At 27.9% G+C, this 17,834-nt stretch overlaps 2 protein-coding genes across 2 annotated transcripts; both read left to right on the top strand.

The window, feature by feature from the left end:
- Window positions 1-5,315: 5,315 nt before the first annotated feature.
- Window positions 5,316-6,173, top strand: LOC114402974 (ripening-related protein grip22-like). The gene has a single exon (XM_028365689.1). The coding sequence runs from the start codon at window positions 5,345-5,347 to the stop codon at window positions 5,822-5,824; it is 480 nt and encodes a 159-aa protein (XP_028221490.1). The 5' UTR covers window positions 5,316-5,344; the 3' UTR covers window positions 5,825-6,173.
- Window positions 6,174-13,183: 7,010 nt separating this feature from the next.
- LOC114401761 (ripening-related protein grip22-like) lies at window positions 13,184-13,885 on the top strand. Its single transcript, XM_028364342.1, has one exon. The coding sequence runs from the start codon at window positions 13,210-13,212 to the stop codon at window positions 13,675-13,677; it is 468 nt and encodes a 155-aa protein (XP_028220143.1). The 5' UTR covers window positions 13,184-13,209; the 3' UTR covers window positions 13,678-13,885.
- The last annotated feature ends 3,949 nt before the right edge of the window (window positions 13,886-17,834 follow it).

Raw genomic sequence — 17,834 nt, 5'->3', positions numbered from 1 at the left:
CTTGATGTTTTGCTAATCTAACACCAAATCATCTCTTTATCGTGATTTATCTTCATGAAAGTAATTGAAGCGGAATTTTATTGAGATAAAATCATCGTTTTATCATATTTTACCTTATGTCAAAATTAACTTTATTTTTTATGGGGTTAAATTATTTTTATTGAAGATAATTATGTTGGAATCCAATAACTTTTTTTTTTTGTTACACGATAGAAATGTGTTAAACTTTGACATGTGAGTAAACAGGTCAGTGAAAAACTCTTAAAATAATCAATTTTTTCCTAAACGAGAGATTAAAAAACCGAAAGAAAAACCAATCCATCATCTCCTGTCAGAATAAATAAAGATTACAACATTTTTTCAGGTAACAAACACAAGGAAATGAGTCAACCTTCCACTTGACAACAATACAATTACACCAATTTTCGTGTAGCAAGAACCAATTGATGCTAAAAGTTTGGGCATGGCTAATACGCCTATAAATAACAGGAGTCGAATCCGAATGTTATTAACATAATAATCTAATTAATTGAGTTAATAGATTAATTATATTATAAAATAAATAATATTATTATATATAACATTAAAATTTTTAATGTATATTTAATGCACATATAAATTTAAATAATAAACTCAAACAAGAGTCAAATTTGTAACTTTCACATTATTAGCACGATGTTCTAATCAACTGAATTAGTAGGTTAATTATGTTATGAAATAAATAATGTTGTTATATATAATAGTAAAATTTTTAATGTATATTTAATGCGCATGTAAATTTAAATAATAAATTTTGTGATAATTAATTTGATATAACTTATACGATTAGTTAATCCGTATTTTTTTAATTTATTAATAAATTAATTTTTTTAAATAGTAAATATTTTTTATTTATAATAAAATATACGGATTATATAATCCATATGAATTATGTCAAAATTAATTGTCACAAAATTTATTATTTAAATTTATATGCACATTAAATATATATTAAAATTTTTATTGTTATATATAATAACATTATTTATTTTATAATATAATTAAGATGTTACCTCATTTGATTAGAACACACTTAGTCATCAGGTAGTCCATATAAAGGCCATTTTGGAAAATTCGTCTATGCAAGGCCCATGAGAGCAAAATTTCAAAAGCATCTCCAATGTAAGAATTTAATATGGAAAGTTCTTATTAACTCTTGGTTGCAACATAGGATTTAAGGACACTAACTGTTATTTACTCTACTAGTAGAGCCTAATTTGTCTTCTTAATTTGTTTAGTCTTATTTTATCTTTTCACTCACAAAAACACTTATATCGAGTTAAAATTTTTTTTTTAATAATTAAACAACCTTATTTGTGATTTGCTTAACAATTCATTTGTTCAAATGATATTTTCAAGTTGCTTAATTATAAGAATCATGTAAGCAACTCTCATTAGAGATATTCTAACTAATTGCTAAAGATTCTTCCACAGTTTTGAGAATGTTCTCATCTTCCTAGAGAATAAATTGCTCAAACAATACAAGACAGGTCAAAACCAATACAAAAGCCTAAAACATTTGTATGAAACTCACATTGTTAAGATGAAAATGAGGCAGAGCCACCAATTCTGCAATTAAAAATATAAAATGTAAAATGTAAAAAAATATTTTCTCAAGAGTAAGGATGTGGTCTAATTCAACCATTGTGTCTACAAGTATATAATGGTAATTATTGGGAGAGATAAATCTCTTTAAACAAATATTTGTATCTCAAATAATTAGTCTTTTTACACATGAATCCGGGGATAGCCTAGTATTCACACACAAAAAAGAAGAAGCTAAATACACAAATTCATACTTTTTATATAAAAAATAAATAAACAAACTTCAAGAAAGGAGAAGTTTGAGATACGACAAAACCTAATAATAAGCTTATAAATAATTTGCTGGTATGAGTTTGATTCTAAGTCTATGTGCATTGAAGAGTGTCTTTTGAAATTGACTAACTCCTTAAATGTATCTTTGAAGCCAAGACATGCAAAACACTTTTATTAATCCGAAAACATTGATTTACAAGTTAACTTCTATTCTCATGAATAACATACATCATGATAGGAAGAGAGAGATGATAGGTGAAGGGAAAAAATATAGATTGTAGAGCGTGTTTGATTATATTTAAATTTTTTGTTTTCAAAAATGATTTCACAAATTTTTTTTACCAAAAAAAATGACTTTTAGAAAATAAAAGCGAGGGAAGCCTCTTATTCTTTTTTTAAGAATTTGTTGTGAATATTGTATTTGGAAAATACTCTTTTTAAATTGTGCATTACATATTTACGTTGGTCTCTTTTTTATAAAAATAAAAATAAACAGAGATGTTTAATTAATTGGGTAGAAAAATTTAAGAAAATAAAAATCTCATTAGTTTTAACAATATTGATGATACCACTATAAATTTCTTAATTCTTATGAATTAGTTAAAAGGGTTTTGTATATAGAATCAGAAGTAATAAAATTTAATGAAATTATAAGAATGTATAGATCAATTTTTTTTCTTCTTATATTGTCCTTTCTTCTTGCAAGTGCCTACATTGACCGAGGCCTATCCACAATTATTGTGCTTCCAAACAACTGCCGGCTCGGAATATCCAACAAGTTAGTAAGACAAATGCTAGACAAGTTGAAGTTTCGTGAAAATTATTTAAGCAAAATGAGAAAAGTACATCTCATTTTTTTGTTGTTGAACAAAAGAAATAGAAAAAAAAAATAAAACAAAAAACTAATAGATGTAATAGATAATGTAATAAAAAAGAAATACAAATTATTATATATTAGTAATAACTCATAAACAAGTAGCTAGGAGTTTGGATCCCATTTTTATATGAAAATACTTAATTAAAAATACTCTTTACAATTACAATCATATGCATATTTAATTAAATATTTAAAAGGAGAATTTTATTGTCTTCAAATATAATTATCTCCTATAAAAATAATACATATGGTTTATAAAAAATAATAATTAAATCCTAAATATGTAAAATATACTTTAGGGCCTATAACAATCCATCCGAAGAGGATAACCTATGATGCATTTGTGAAAAAAAAAAAAACTCATAATTTAATGCGCTAGCTGCTGACTCCCAAATGAGTTATTGATTTATGTCCGACATGGTAGTGCCGTATGAGGCAGGCTGGTGGGGCATCTCGACTTGAGTTCTAGGTTGTTGTTTTTTTCTTTCTTTCTTTTAATTTCTTGAAAGAGAAATTAAACATGTTCTCACCATGTCCATCTTCTGTAAACAAATTATATTTTTTAGAAACAAAGTATACATTAACACATTTTAATGTTTAAATTAATTCATTTTACTTTAATATAATTAAAAATTAAAAATAGTAAAGCAGGATTTATTATTAGATTATTAGATCTATTTTGAATTTAATTAAAAATGGTCTAAGTTATTGTTGAATGCTCAAAAACACAAAACTATGAATATATATATATATATATATATATATATATATATATATATATATATATATATATATATATATATGAACTATATATATATATATATGAACTAAAAATCAAACTTCTATCTGCATTAATTTTTATAATAGATAAGATGGAAGTCTTCATTAAAAAATAATAAAAGAATATTAGAGACTCGAATTTTATCCAAATAAAGACCTTCTAGACATTTAATAGATGGGTCAACAATTAATTTTGATAATATTAAAGAATTAGATAACATCACACCCAAAATTTTCAAGATACAAGGAAATCAAAATCTCCTCCATACTCACCTACTATACTACAATTACAATACAGTAAGACATAAGGGATTGTTTTTTTTCGACATTTAGAAACAAGAAACAATTTTTTAAAAAGGAATGTTTGATCAACACTTAAAACAAAATGAGATTAAAATATATTTCTTTGATTATTTTCAAGTTATTAAAAAGGAAATAATTTAGATTACCAGTTAACACACACATACATATAATATTTTTTTATAGTTTTATTCTATATTTTTATTATTATTTTAATCCAATCATAAACCCAGTAGTTTTAAATTAATGACTTAAATGTATTTTTAATTTCTTATATACGATTGAATTTATGATACCTAATAAATTTAAAATCTTATTTTTAATCTCTAAATTTGTTTAAATAGTGAAATAAAGTGACTTAGATAGCACTTTAGGGACAAAAACAAAATTTGATGATTTATCATGAACCAAAAATATATTTAAGTTTAAATTAATTTAAAAACTTTTGTTGTGTTTCATATTTGTTTATATAATGATTGTAATTTTATTAAAATGAGTTTTTTTTTAAAAATGTGTAAAATGGATAAAATAAGATTTATTTATTCTTTGACAAAACAAGGTTAAAACTGAAAAATAATTCAATTCAAACCATTTTGTATTATATTAAAATTTATATAAAAATGATTAACAGTAAAATAAAAAAAATAGTGTGATTGAATTATATAATTTTTATTCCCAAAACCAATTTAATCTAATTCACTAACGTAAGACGAGGTCTCACAAGTTGCCTCTACTCATTTCTTTTAGATAAGGTAAATACATACAAATTTTTCTGTAAATGTTTTTTTAATATAAACATTTTTGTCTTGAACTGTGCACCATTCTTTTTTGCTAATTTTTTAACTATAAAAATGAACATATAAAATTTAACACTAACTAAAAAGTATCAAGAAATTAATTACTTAAAGAATCATCATATCAGGTCATGTTATTAATACAAATATGTAAGTTCAAATTTATGATTTTATTATTATTATCATTATAATTTATTACCAAGTTGAGTTTAGATTTGAGACAAGTATCCATATCTCCAAACCTACTCCCAGGTTTATGCCATATTCATTTTAGGAAAAATCCAATCTGAACCCTAACCTTGCTTAAATCATGTGTTACTGGTCGAAGTCGACAGAATGAAATGAAATAGGAGCATACCAGTATGAATTTTGTTTTTTTTTTCCATGTCTACTTTACACGCATCATTCCATATTGAAAACAACTTTTAAGTTAAAATGCTTCATGTGAGAGATTAAGAGATTGTTTGGTTCATCAAAGAGAGAAAATTACTATTCAATTTTTTTTTTCAAAAAATAACATGGATCTCATATCTCTTCCTATTTTAACTCAAATATTTCTTTTCATTTTTTTTTTCTTCCGCACAACCAAACATACACTAAGATTTTGAATATACACCAAATTAAAGAATTGGAAAGGTCAAGACTACCCCTTGCCTTTACTATATATAGGAGCTTTTTTTGCAGAGTCACACAACAACTCAAGTAAATTAAGCAAACATACTAATAGGTTTTGAACATGGCAAGTCATGTATTCGTGGTTTTCTTTTGCATAATTCTAAATGTTATAACCCTTTTTCCTTATGTAACTAATGCAGCTTCTTGCCAATCCAATGGTGCTCACTCACCCGCATTCAATCCATCGGGAACGCCGGCCATTCTCACTGTCAACGACTTCGGCCCCGGCGGTGACGGAGGAGGCCCCTCCGAATGCGACGGGACCTACCACCCGCTGCCGCAAAGAGTGGTGGCGCTGTCCACGGGATGGTACAATGGCGGTTCCCGGTGCGGAAAAATGGTAAGAATCACGGCGAGAAACGGTAGGACTGCGGTGGCCAAGGTGGTGGACGAGTGTGACTCCACACAAGGCTGTGACCAGGAACACGCAAATCAATCACCATGCAAGACAAACATTGTTGATGCATCTGAAAATGTGTGGCATGACTTAGGCCTTAATACTGATGATGGTGAAGTACCAGTCACTTGGACCATGGTCTAAACTTATGCATCATCATCATCAGTAATATATTTTGAGAAATACTAGTCAGAGACTCTTTTGAATATATTATTATTTATTGACTAAAATTTATTAAAAATTACAAATTAGAATCCTTTCTAATTTTGCAGTTTTTGATAAATTTCTATCAATAATAAAATGTGTTAAAAAGAAGTCTATTATTAGTACTTTTCTTTTATATTTATGTGTGTGTATAATTAGGATTAAGCACAAGCTTGTATAGAGCTTGCTTTGTTCCTCCGCTGTGATCAGTCTATATATGTACGTGTATCTTAGCTTGGATGAATACAGCCGTATTCTCCCTCTAATAAAATCACAACTTTGTAGTATATACTATATAGTGTTATAGATTAATTGTACTGGAGCATGGTACTTGAATGTTCATTAATATTTCGTCGTAATAATTTATTGTATCGTTTAAATAAATTATGAAAAATGATAGTATGTATGAGTAAAGAGAGGCAAGAAAAAAAGTAAAGATCGAGAGGAAATATTAAGAAATAGTATGTATGAGTATCATTACTCATAAATTATTATCACATGTTAGTATAGGAGTTATTAGTTATCTGCGAATTTTCATCCAAGTCAATTTATATAAATGGTCGATTTATATATGCACACGTTGGTCTGAATAGATTTTTAAATTATATCTCATGTTGGATGAAAAAAATGTATTAACATTATTCCATTGCAAACATCTTATTATAACACTCATAATTTTTGTTTATCTTTTTTTTCTATTACATCATATCACTTAATAATCATTTTTACACTTATTTCTCTTCTATCTCTTTCTCTCTCTGTGTTAAATAACATGGGCATGTGCATGCATATAATCATTATATTTGTTTTTAATCATGTAAAAAACTCTCTTATGAGAAATTACTTCATGACTTAAAACTATTGTAGTTGTGAACAATATTTGCATAATATATAACCAATTTTTATTAATTATTTTTAAAATTTTAAAAACTTAATAAGATTATCTTAAATGTTTTTAGCAATTTCTTTGTTATATTCAATTGCTATGTCATCTTAGTTAACTAATTGTAAAGTTTCTTCAAAATTAAAGAATAATGTTGGTATAAATTCTTATATTTTAGAGAAATTTGATAAGGGGAACTAAAGATTCTCTTCTCCAAAATCACACCTCCATTCTGGACTCATACATGTTTATTTAACATAAATTGTTATGACACTTTGTATTTCATTTTAAACTTGTGCTGATTTTAATGGAGAATTATTCTTTTTTTCTTCTTCAAATAATTGTTAAACATACATTTTGATACAATAAGATAAGAGAATATAGAAAAAAAGTGAAAATGTTACGCACGCAAGACAGAAAATAGAAAGCCACAAAATTTGGTTGATTTAGTTTACTTAGTCAAAAAGTTATGAATAATGTTGAATAATGACAAAAGTTGTATCACGTGGCTTCAACTTTGTGTCACACTAATCGGCATGAATCATATGTGAATGATCGAAAGGTATTTTCCTATGGCGGCAGGGGAAAAATATGGATGTCCAGCCAAAGTTACAGTGCATTAATATTTATTGTACCATGCATATATATTTATTGAAAACTTTTCACTAGCCTCCTTAGATTTATGTTATGCAATGCGATGAAAAAACTAAGCAACTATTCACAGTTCACACTATTGGTTAATTTTTCCTTTTTAATTTTTAGAAGGCTTGACAAATGAAGAAAGCATCGAGAGAGTAGAAGCAAAAACAATGCTTCTAGCTAGGCAGATGTGAAAAAAATGTGCAAACAGATATTTAAATATATCTTAAAAAATATTTTAGATTTTATATTTCATCTTTATATTTGATTTTTTTTACTTTTAATCCCTATTTTTTCTATGCCCCTTAACGCCACATTCTTTCTTTTGCATGTGTCTTTATTTCTTTCTGATCTACTATTTGACAATCTGAAATGTGAAGTATCTATCAAAGATATTCTAACATTCAAGTAAAATTTTGAGTGAAAATAATAAATAAAAGTATTTAATGAGTATGAATAATATTTTATTTGAAATTTTTGTAATTATTTATACATATGTTAGTGATTTTGAAGTCATGAGTCCTTATATTTTGTTACTTATTACATAATGTGTATTAATCATTATTAGAGAATTCATGCAGCACTAATGGTTGTCATTAGCATATCAATAATCATTATTAGGAACAATAAAGTAGTGGAGTGTACTCAGGTATTCCATGTAGTTGAATAGAATACCTAGTATTTTAAAAGGTTACCTTACCTATATTTTTATAATAGCTACATCACTGCTTTATATATATATATATATATATTTCCTCTCACCTCTTTTTTGACAGTTTCTTCACAAAATAGGAAGTAGTATGTAACTTAAATAATGTAAACCGGTATATACCGACGTTGAGAGCTCTTCATTGCTCTTCCAAACACATGCCCTTTAGAATATAGTTTTAGCTTTAACCTGTAAAAGAAAACTGCGATATAAGTAAGTGATCCATATCATTTTTATACAATTTATTTTTTTAGATTAAAATATTTAATTTCTATTATTGATTTATCTTAAATGAAATAAAAAGAGAAGATGATATATATGATATGTGATGAATAAAAAAAGAAGGTAGAAGTAAAAGTCACACCTATTTGGTAAAAAAAAAAAAAGTCACACGTATAATATTTTCTATTTGGTCATGAAAATTAACTCTATTATTATTATTATTATTTACGGAATCACTAATATATCAAAATACTCTAAGTAGACAATTTGCGTCAAATAAAATATAATGCAATAACGAAACTGAATATAGTGGAAGAGGTTACTTCGTATAAAATGGCCAACTAGCCACGATTCTATTGGATGTTCCAAGTGTACTTAATTAAAATAATCTCCAATAAAATAAACCCTGAATTGCAACCAAAAAAAAAAAAATTCCCTTCACAACAAAAGGAAAAAAAAGTTAGAAATTTAAGCACTAAATTAAAATTAAAATAAACTGATAAAGCCGAGATTACTATGTATCGGCTTAACCTAGCTACTATATATAGGATACCATGTACCAACATCTTTCCATGCAAATACCACAGAGAGAGATACTCAACTCAAGTAATTAAAGGCAACATATATATTTACTGGTTGAGATAGCTAGCAATGGCAAATAATATGGGTGTGTTGGTGGTTTTCTTTTGCCTGGTGAATGTTATAATCATAACCCATCTTCCATATCTCACAAATGCAACATCCTGCAAATTAATCCAATGGCCCTTGCTCATTCTCCCCCAATCAATCCCCCTGGAATGCGTGCCATTCGCGACGAGAAGTTCCATCCGCTGCCACAAAGGGTGGTGGGACTGTCTACCTGATGGTTCACGGTGCGGGAGAATGATAAGAATCAAAGCTAGAAATGGAAGGAGCACGGTGTGGCTAAGGTGGTGGACGAGTGTGACTCCGTTCATGGCTGTGCACGCAAGACCAACGTTGTTGATGCGTCCAAAACTGTGTGGAAAGACTTGGGACTCAATACCGATAATGTTAAGTACCAGTCATTTGGACCATGGCTTAAACTCATCAATCATATCATCACAACTGATGATGATACAAATAAATAATTATGAATAAGGTCAGGCACATTGATCGTTAGTGAGAGAGATTTAGGTAGGATAAATGATATAATGTGGTAAGAATACATGAAAAAAAAAGGCAATATATTTGTTAATGAATTATTTAGAGTGCATAATGTCCACCGTATTCTTATGGTCTTCGACAAAATCATTCTTGTACTTTTGAATGAATGCAGTATGAATTCAGCCCATATTATTGCCCCTAACGTTCTAACTTATTCTCAACACATTGTGTATCGTCTTGAGACTTCAATTGATCGATCTTCTTGAAGATGTCATCACAATTTGCTTTCCTCATCTCGGTGCAACTAGTTTTCTGATTTCATTCAATAATCTTTCCCTTGTGTTAAGTTGATTACAGGCAGAAATATCTAGATACACCGTTATTTTTTAAATTTAAATAAAATTATATACATATGAATTTGAAGAAAAAACAATGCTAACAAGTAACTTCAATAAAAATGTCCTTTCAATTATGATTAATAATAAATCTTGTACGTTAAGTCACATATCATGCATCCGGGGACTGTATAGCTACCTATATTATGTTTCAGTCGGATTGTTCAGATATATGCATTAACCTAGGGTGAGTCCAACGCTGATTGAGTTCTGAAGTAAATTTTAATATTTTTTTTTACTTTAAACGAGAGAGTTATATATTAAGCATTTTTATAAAAATGTATGACATTTTTATCAACATACATGTGTGGCCTCTTTTACTAAGTTAATTTGAGGTAGATAATTTCTTGGATTATAGTTTATTTGAATTGAAAGTTGTAGTGATATTTTAATTAAAGGTTGTTGTTTAGAATAGAATTCAAAGTTATGGTGAACCTTTGTTGCTGAAAGTGTTCATATCCTACACGAATAAGATTATATCTAATAAATTAATCTATGATCTAAACAACAACAACAAAAAAATTATATTAGGGTGATAAAACGGGTCCAATCCGATGAACTAATCTCCTAACCCTCTTATTTTTTGTCGATTATATTAAGATTTTGAATCCGTCAATCCATTTTAACCCGTTTTTTGCAGGTCAACGTCAAGGTGGAGTGGATCGGTCTAGTTTGTCACCCCCTATGTACTAGTGGACCTCTCTTATAATAGCCTTTTCATTTACACATAACAAATAGCTTTTATCTCAATAATATAAAGAAATAGCTTATTTTTATAATAGCTTTTATTAATAATAAAAAATAACATTATATTGCAATATTGATTATTTATCACAAATTTAAAATATAACTTATATGTTAAAAATATGTATTTTTTTAATTTTAATTACAATATAATTTTATATTTTAAAACATTTTTTATTACATATGTTATTTATATAAATTAAAATTTATTCTATGTAAGGTACCTGCTGCTAATAATAGTAATTGATTTATTTAATTTTATTTTTTAAGATAATGGAATACACTTGTTAATTTAAAATTTATATTATTTTATATCATGCTTAAATTACATTAAATTAATTAAAAATAAATATTATTTGATATTTATGTTATAAAATAATTTAAAATTATATTACAGATAAAAGTATATAAAATTATATATGTGATTTGATCCAAATTATCTATATTTTGATTCAGATTAATTATATATAAAAATATAATATATAAATTGTATTAATATTTATATTTAATACATATATATACATGATTATTAATCTATGTTTAATACATGTATACATAATGTGTATATGTTTTCTTATCGGTATAATGTGTATAAAAAATAGAGAAAAAGGTTATCAATTAATAATTAAGTAGTTAATAACTATTAAAAACCTTTTTGCTAAAACAATTTATCTACTTTGGAGTTGAGACAAAAAAAAAAAAACAATTAGACTGAACACAAGACTTGAGAATTGAGAGCCTTTGTTCTCTGCCGCTAGTTAGGTTCAGGTGACCTCCGTCGCATGCCGTCAGGTCACAAGTGCATTTGCTCCGCTGAGGCACTGTGGTATGTTTCCTCATCTTCTCTCTAAGTTCTTCAATTTTAAATTTGGGTTTTGTGATTTGAGTAAGCTTTGTGTGTTTACCTCTCTGAACTCTTCTATTGCAACACTCACCTCAACTTTGGGATATAAATATAAAAATAGTTTTTAAATTTTTTGTTTTCGTTTGTCTCTTTGTGTGTGTGATGTGTGTCTTTGACCATTGATTTTGGATTATTCTTTTGAGAAAAGCAGGAATCTGATATATGTTTTGAGATTATTGTTGATCGGAGCCTAGAGACGTGTCTCTAGCTCGGGGACTTGTTTCTTACTTTCTTGTAATTCCTTTATCTTCTATACACAATAATACAATTCCATTTTAGATAGGAATAGTTCATATAATTAATTATAAGTAGCCTTGGAGGGAAGGGAGTAGCTTGGAGTCTAGGGGGACCATTTTTGTACAAAGTTAGAAAAAATAGCTTTGTTTTGAAAAATAGCTTGGAGAATGGAGGTCGATCGTTCTATCAGATGATTTATATCCCTCTATAGAATTATATAAGTGTTACTCTTTCAAGCAATCAAACGAGCTATTTAATATTTTTATTAAATACTATAAATTCACATAGCAAAGATAAATTGAGCCACATACTTCTTAAAAATTATTGTAATCGTTGGCTTGTTTTTTCGGTGAATTCGTTTTGATTAAACTATTAAAAAAAGTATTTGTTATTTGATATTTTAAAATGCTTGCTTGGTTAAAATGAGTGTGTTTCGTTAAATTCTAAACAGAATCGGGCATCTACAGAGCACTAGACATAAGTAAAACCTACTAAACGTTATAACTTATGCTGACTAAATTCAAACAAAGCAAAAAATTTACATGCCACTCGTGGCCGGTTTTACGCGTATTTATATTTAAAGATCAATTTTAAAAAAATATATTGTAAATGATTTTTTATATAAATTAGAATAGTTATTTTGAATAAGAGTGTTTTTAAGTGTTATTCTTCAATAAAAAGCATTTTTAAATATTTTTCTTCAACGTAAGCATTCTTAGGATTTTCTTAACATATATTTAATCTATCATTTTCATTCTTATTAATAAATTAAGTTTTAATATTTTTTCTAAAAAAAATTATCAATAGTTAAAAATAACATTATATCACAATGTGAATTGTATATTTTAAATCGAAAACATAATTTATATATTCAAAAATAATTATTTAATTAATTTTTAAATTATAATATAATTTATATATTCAAAATATTTATTTATTATAAATTTTAGTTATATAATAGAGTAAATTTTCTTAAAGTTCCATTAACTACAGTTAGAAAAATGTTATTACCAAAATATCCTCAACCATAACTACCATTCCAAAGAAATGCAAATATAATTTGCACTATCCTCCCCTCTCTTGTGTTAAGATATATATTCACCTCCCTAGACAAATATAGATATATTACATTTTACTTATTATTATTATTAGCATCACTAGTAAATTAAAATATTCTAAGTGTACAGTTTGCATTAAATAAAATAATGCAATCACGAAATTGAATCTAGTACAAGTGATTACTTTCGTTTAAAATGGTAAAGTACGATTCTATTTGATGTCTTATCTGTGCTTAAAATCATCTCCAGTATATTTGCAACAAAAACAAAATTACCTTTCACAACATACGTACAAAATAAAAAATGTTCTAGAATTGAGCAGTATACAAACTGATAAAACCGAGATTACTCCCCTTGCCTTGACATACTATATATAGATTAATAACATATTTATTGGTTGAGCAATATTATGGCGAATAATATTGGTGTGTTGATGATGGTCTTCTTATTATGCCTATTGAATGTAATAACCCATCTTCCAAATCTCACAAACGCATCATCGTCGTGCAAATCCAAAGGGCTTCATTCCCCCCCATATAATCCCTCTGGAACGCATGCCATTCTCACTCTCAACAACTTCGCTCGCGGCGGGGATGGAGGCGGCCCCGCCGAGTGCGACGGTAAGTTCCATCCGCTGCCACAAAGAGTGGTGGCACTCTCCACCGGATGGTACAACAAAGGCGCACGATGCGGGAAAATGATAAGAATCAAAGCTAGAAATGGAAGAAGCACGTTGGCTAAGGTGGTGGACGAGTGTGACTCTGTGCATGGCTGTGCATGCAAGACCAACGTTGTTGATGCGTCCAAAACCGTGTGGAAGGATTTGGGACTCAACACAAATGATGGTGAAGTACCAGTGACTTGGACCATGGTATAATTAAACTCATCATCAGAACTAAATATATATAATAAATTGAATAAGGACATGCATGTATATATACAGCCAGGATTCCCCCCTCCTTGAATAAGTCATGATGTTTGTACTTATTAGTCTTTGGATGAATGCAGCGGTATAAATTCATCCTAATATAATCACGCAACATTGTACGTCTTCAATTAATCTTGAAGATCATCATATATGTTAATTAATATTAATATGTTGTGGTATATATTATATATATACAGTTCAATTATCTTTCTTCATCTTCGCTTGCAACTAGTTTTCTGGTTTCATTCAACACAATCTTTCCCGTCTCTTCATTTAATCACAGGAAGTAATTAATTTCTAGATACACTGGTATTTATTATTATTTTAAATAATAATTAATATTTAAATTAAAATAACAAATATTTTATAATAAACCAAATATCTTAAAGAGATATAATTGAATTAAATTCAGGTGCGCAATACTTTAAGTATTCTTTTATATTATTCTAATTAAAATTAAAATTTTAGTTTTTGACACTAAAAATTTTATATTATTCTATAAGTATTCTTTTATATTATTCTACTTTAAGTATTCTTTTATATTATTCTATAATAAAAATTATTAATTAATGAATAACACTAAAAATACCTAATACTATAATTTTGTCCTATATAATTCGAATCATAGGAACGATGTATCCCTCAAGACGAGAAATTCTGTAAAAAAAAAAAATGACAAAAGAACTATAAGTTTTACTCTTTCACGCAATCAAACAAGCCATTTTATTTTAATCAAATACTGTCAATTCACATAGCAAAATAAACTGAGCCACACACGTACTCTAGCTTTTTAAAAAAATTATACTAATCATTGGCTGGTTCGATTAAACTATCATGAAAAATCTTTGTTTGATTTTTTTAAAAATGTTTGCTTGGTTCAGATGAATGAGTGCTTCCACAAATTCTAAACGGAATCAGGAATGTACAACACTAGGCATAGATTTTTTTTTTTTAAATGACAAAAAAGAATAACCTTAAAAGAACGGTATACCAGAAGTACCGACAATTACAAAACAACAGATAAACCCAAGGCTAAATTTTATTTAAACCCGATAGACAAGGCCTAAATAAAGAATAACACTAGGCATAGGTAAAACCTAATTAACGTTGTTATTTATGCTAACCAAATTCAGACAAAGCAACAGAATTACATGCCACTCATTGCCGGTATTACGGGTTATTTTGACGTATAGAGAATTTTAAAATAATATTTTTTAATGAATTAAGATAGTTTATTAAAATTATTATGATTTTATTTAAGATTTGTTTTTCAAATTTTATGAGATAAAATTACTTATTAATATATTATAATTAATTTTATTTAATGTTTCTATCTCAAGTTCTCAACCAATAATAAATTTATTTTATTGAGATGGTATTGATTTTAATTAGCATTTTGTACATTCGCCGAAATGGAGTTATAGTGGAAGAACAAAAACATGGCCTTTCAAAAACTTACTTTGGAAAGTGTTATTTTTTTATATATATAAAATAAAGTGGGTAAACTCTATTGAGTTAACATTTGAAATATTTTTTGTTTTTAATATGGAAATCTGGGTTGAAGTGAGACAGCAAAAAAAAGTATAATAAAAAAAATCAGTTAAAAAAAATAATTTTATCTAAGAAACTTAACCCGATCATTCATAGGAGAATCTTTATTTTTATTAATTATTTTTTTTACTCACAAATTTTTAAACTCAAAATCTTATTTAAGAAAATTAAATCTATTTGTTTAAGGAAAACTTACTGATATCATTAAAATGCAGCAAAAGCTGAAGCAGAATTCATATCAAGGCTTACATCAGACAAAACTTTAGATGGACATTCTTCCATCCAATACATCTCATAAGTAGAGAAAGCTAACTTAGCTAAATCGCCTGCTACTCGGTTTCCTTCCCTCTTGGTGCACCTGATCCACTGGCCTAAAGAATACATTTGGACAACCAAGGTTTGGCAGCAAGAAGGCCACTAAAAAAACTCATTCATAAGGTGTGGATTCCGTCTTCAACTATAATTCATTCTTTTACTAAAAAAAAAAACTGTTGGTGCTTATTTTAATCATGAAGTCACTAAAACTCCTAATTTTATTAATAGTAGATGAAGCAATACTTAAAAACAGATGAACAACCACTTAAACTAAGGGATATTGAAAACAATAATCCCAACAATAAAAAAATAAGAAACTGGTCGCAAGAATTTAAAAGTGACAAACAAAATGTTTTTCTTTCTCACACTTACATGTGTTCCTCTTCAAGTTGCTAGTCACGCTAGAAGTATTTCTTCCACCAAAAGATTGACAAACAAAAGACGAGCAAACATTCCCGACACAACATTAGAGAATGATCACCGCAACAAGTTCACCATCACATTACAGTTATCACAAGAAGCCAAACTTCCTCCCCCACCTCAAATTTCAAATATTTGCACAACACTTGCTTCTTCCTCCCACGCTCCGAGCTCCAATCTGCTACACAATCACTTGCTTTTGCTCGCTTGAAAACAGAAGAAAACATTAAGGTTGTGTTTGGATTAGAAAATTTAGAATTTTAAGAAATTTTAAATTCGATGAATTTTAATTACTTCAATTTAAATTTTTTCATTCTAAATTTTGTTGTTTAAATAAGAAAATTAATTTTTTTCTTTTTCAAAATCTTGTGTTAGGATAAAATAATTAAATTTCTAAAATATCCTATTTTGATAAAATGATAAAAATCCTTCTAAAATTTGTATTCAAATAAAATAATTAAATTCTTTCATTTATAAAATATTTTACCCAAACTAAAATAATTCATTTTTTCACTTACATAAAAAAATATATACTATATACTTTCCAACAAGAAAAAAAAAAGCATTTTTTTACCATTAGTTTCCAAAGAAAATATTTTTTAGGCTAAGATAAAGATGTGGTCTTATACGTTAAATTTAGGAGGTTAGCAATTTGATTTTAAGATGAAGATAATGTTAGTATTTGAATTTTATGCTATACTTTTGTTTTATATGTAGAGCCCATGAATAACATACTTGTAAGTTAAGCTCTTCACATAACATATCTTCTGTTTGTTAAAAAAATATTTTCCAGTCCAAAAAACTAGCCGTTGTGATTTGGATTGATTTGATCCTTGTCTTTAACATAATATATTATTTGGTGGGTTTACCCCCTGTAATTTGGTGGGTTTAAAGACGTCGGAATTCAAACTTTTTAAACATTCACTATCGTTTTGCCTTTTTGTGATAGGCTATTTCTTCATGGGATGAAGACATTTGGAAAAAGCATGTTGTGGTGACAAAATCAAGTTGCTTGTCACGCCCAAAAGTTTTTCCCCACCATGTCAATACCTCCACTAGGTCTACAAATTCAACAATCTCCTCACTTCATTCGAACAGGTTTTAACTCCAAATCAACAGTTTCCTAACGACTTACCAACTGGCCGGTGTTATATGCTAAATAATACATTATCCTATGAAATGAACGTGTCAATCTTGCATTGCTGTTGTTCGAGTTGGTGACCCCGATTTTTGGTCCGGCCCAAAAAGCTCGCGGTGCAACAATTTTGGTGAAAAATATTTTAAGAAATTTTTGGGGGTTTGTGATGGTAGCGGGCCTTTATTGTGATAGGGTTTTATATTAAGAGTTACAATATATATCCTGCTGTAACCTAGCCGCTAGCATGCTCTCTCTGGTACTCTCTTTTTTTTTTTTTCACATGGTGAATTGCTTCTCCTCTGTCCATGATTTTTTCCGGAAAGGGTTTTCCAAGTAACTAAGATTCAATTGCTTTACAAGGTTTGAATAATGAGAAAGATGATTACGGGTTTAGGGAGAGAAGGGTCTGCGCTTTGTACCTTTTTTGTGTTTTGGTTGCTTTGGATTGACTTAAAATTGCTTGAGAATTAAGTGTGATGTATAAAAATGGATAGTTGAGGTGGGAAATGGTGGGAAAAGTGGCTTTTTCTTTTACTGTTCAGGGCAATTTTTTTCGTTTTTTTTTCAATATGAGGTCATTTTAAAATTATTTTTTAGGAAGAGATAAGTCCTGACATATTATAACTTCTGGTTCAAAAGTCATTTATCACGAATTATAATTTTTTTTAATTGAAATCGTAAA

This window comes from Glycine soja, chromosome 20 (genome assembly GCF_004193775.1).
Source record: "Glycine soja cultivar W05 chromosome 20, ASM419377v2, whole genome shotgun sequence".
In the NCBI taxonomy this organism is placed as follows: Eukaryota; Viridiplantae; Streptophyta; class Magnoliopsida; order Fabales; family Fabaceae; genus Glycine; species Glycine soja.
Note: the sequence above shows the minus strand (reverse complement) of the source record. Positions and strands in the feature narration are given on the sequence as shown.

What these genes read in the sequence shown, in the direction of transcription:
- LOC114402974 (XM_028365689.1), top strand. Translation starts at nt 5,345, where the DNA reads ATGGCAAGTCATGTATTCGTGGTTTTCTTTTGCATAATTCTAAATGTT.
- LOC114401761 (XM_028364342.1), top strand. Translation starts at nt 13,210, where the DNA reads ATGGCGAATAATATTGGTGTGTTGATGATGGTCTTCTTATTATGCCTA.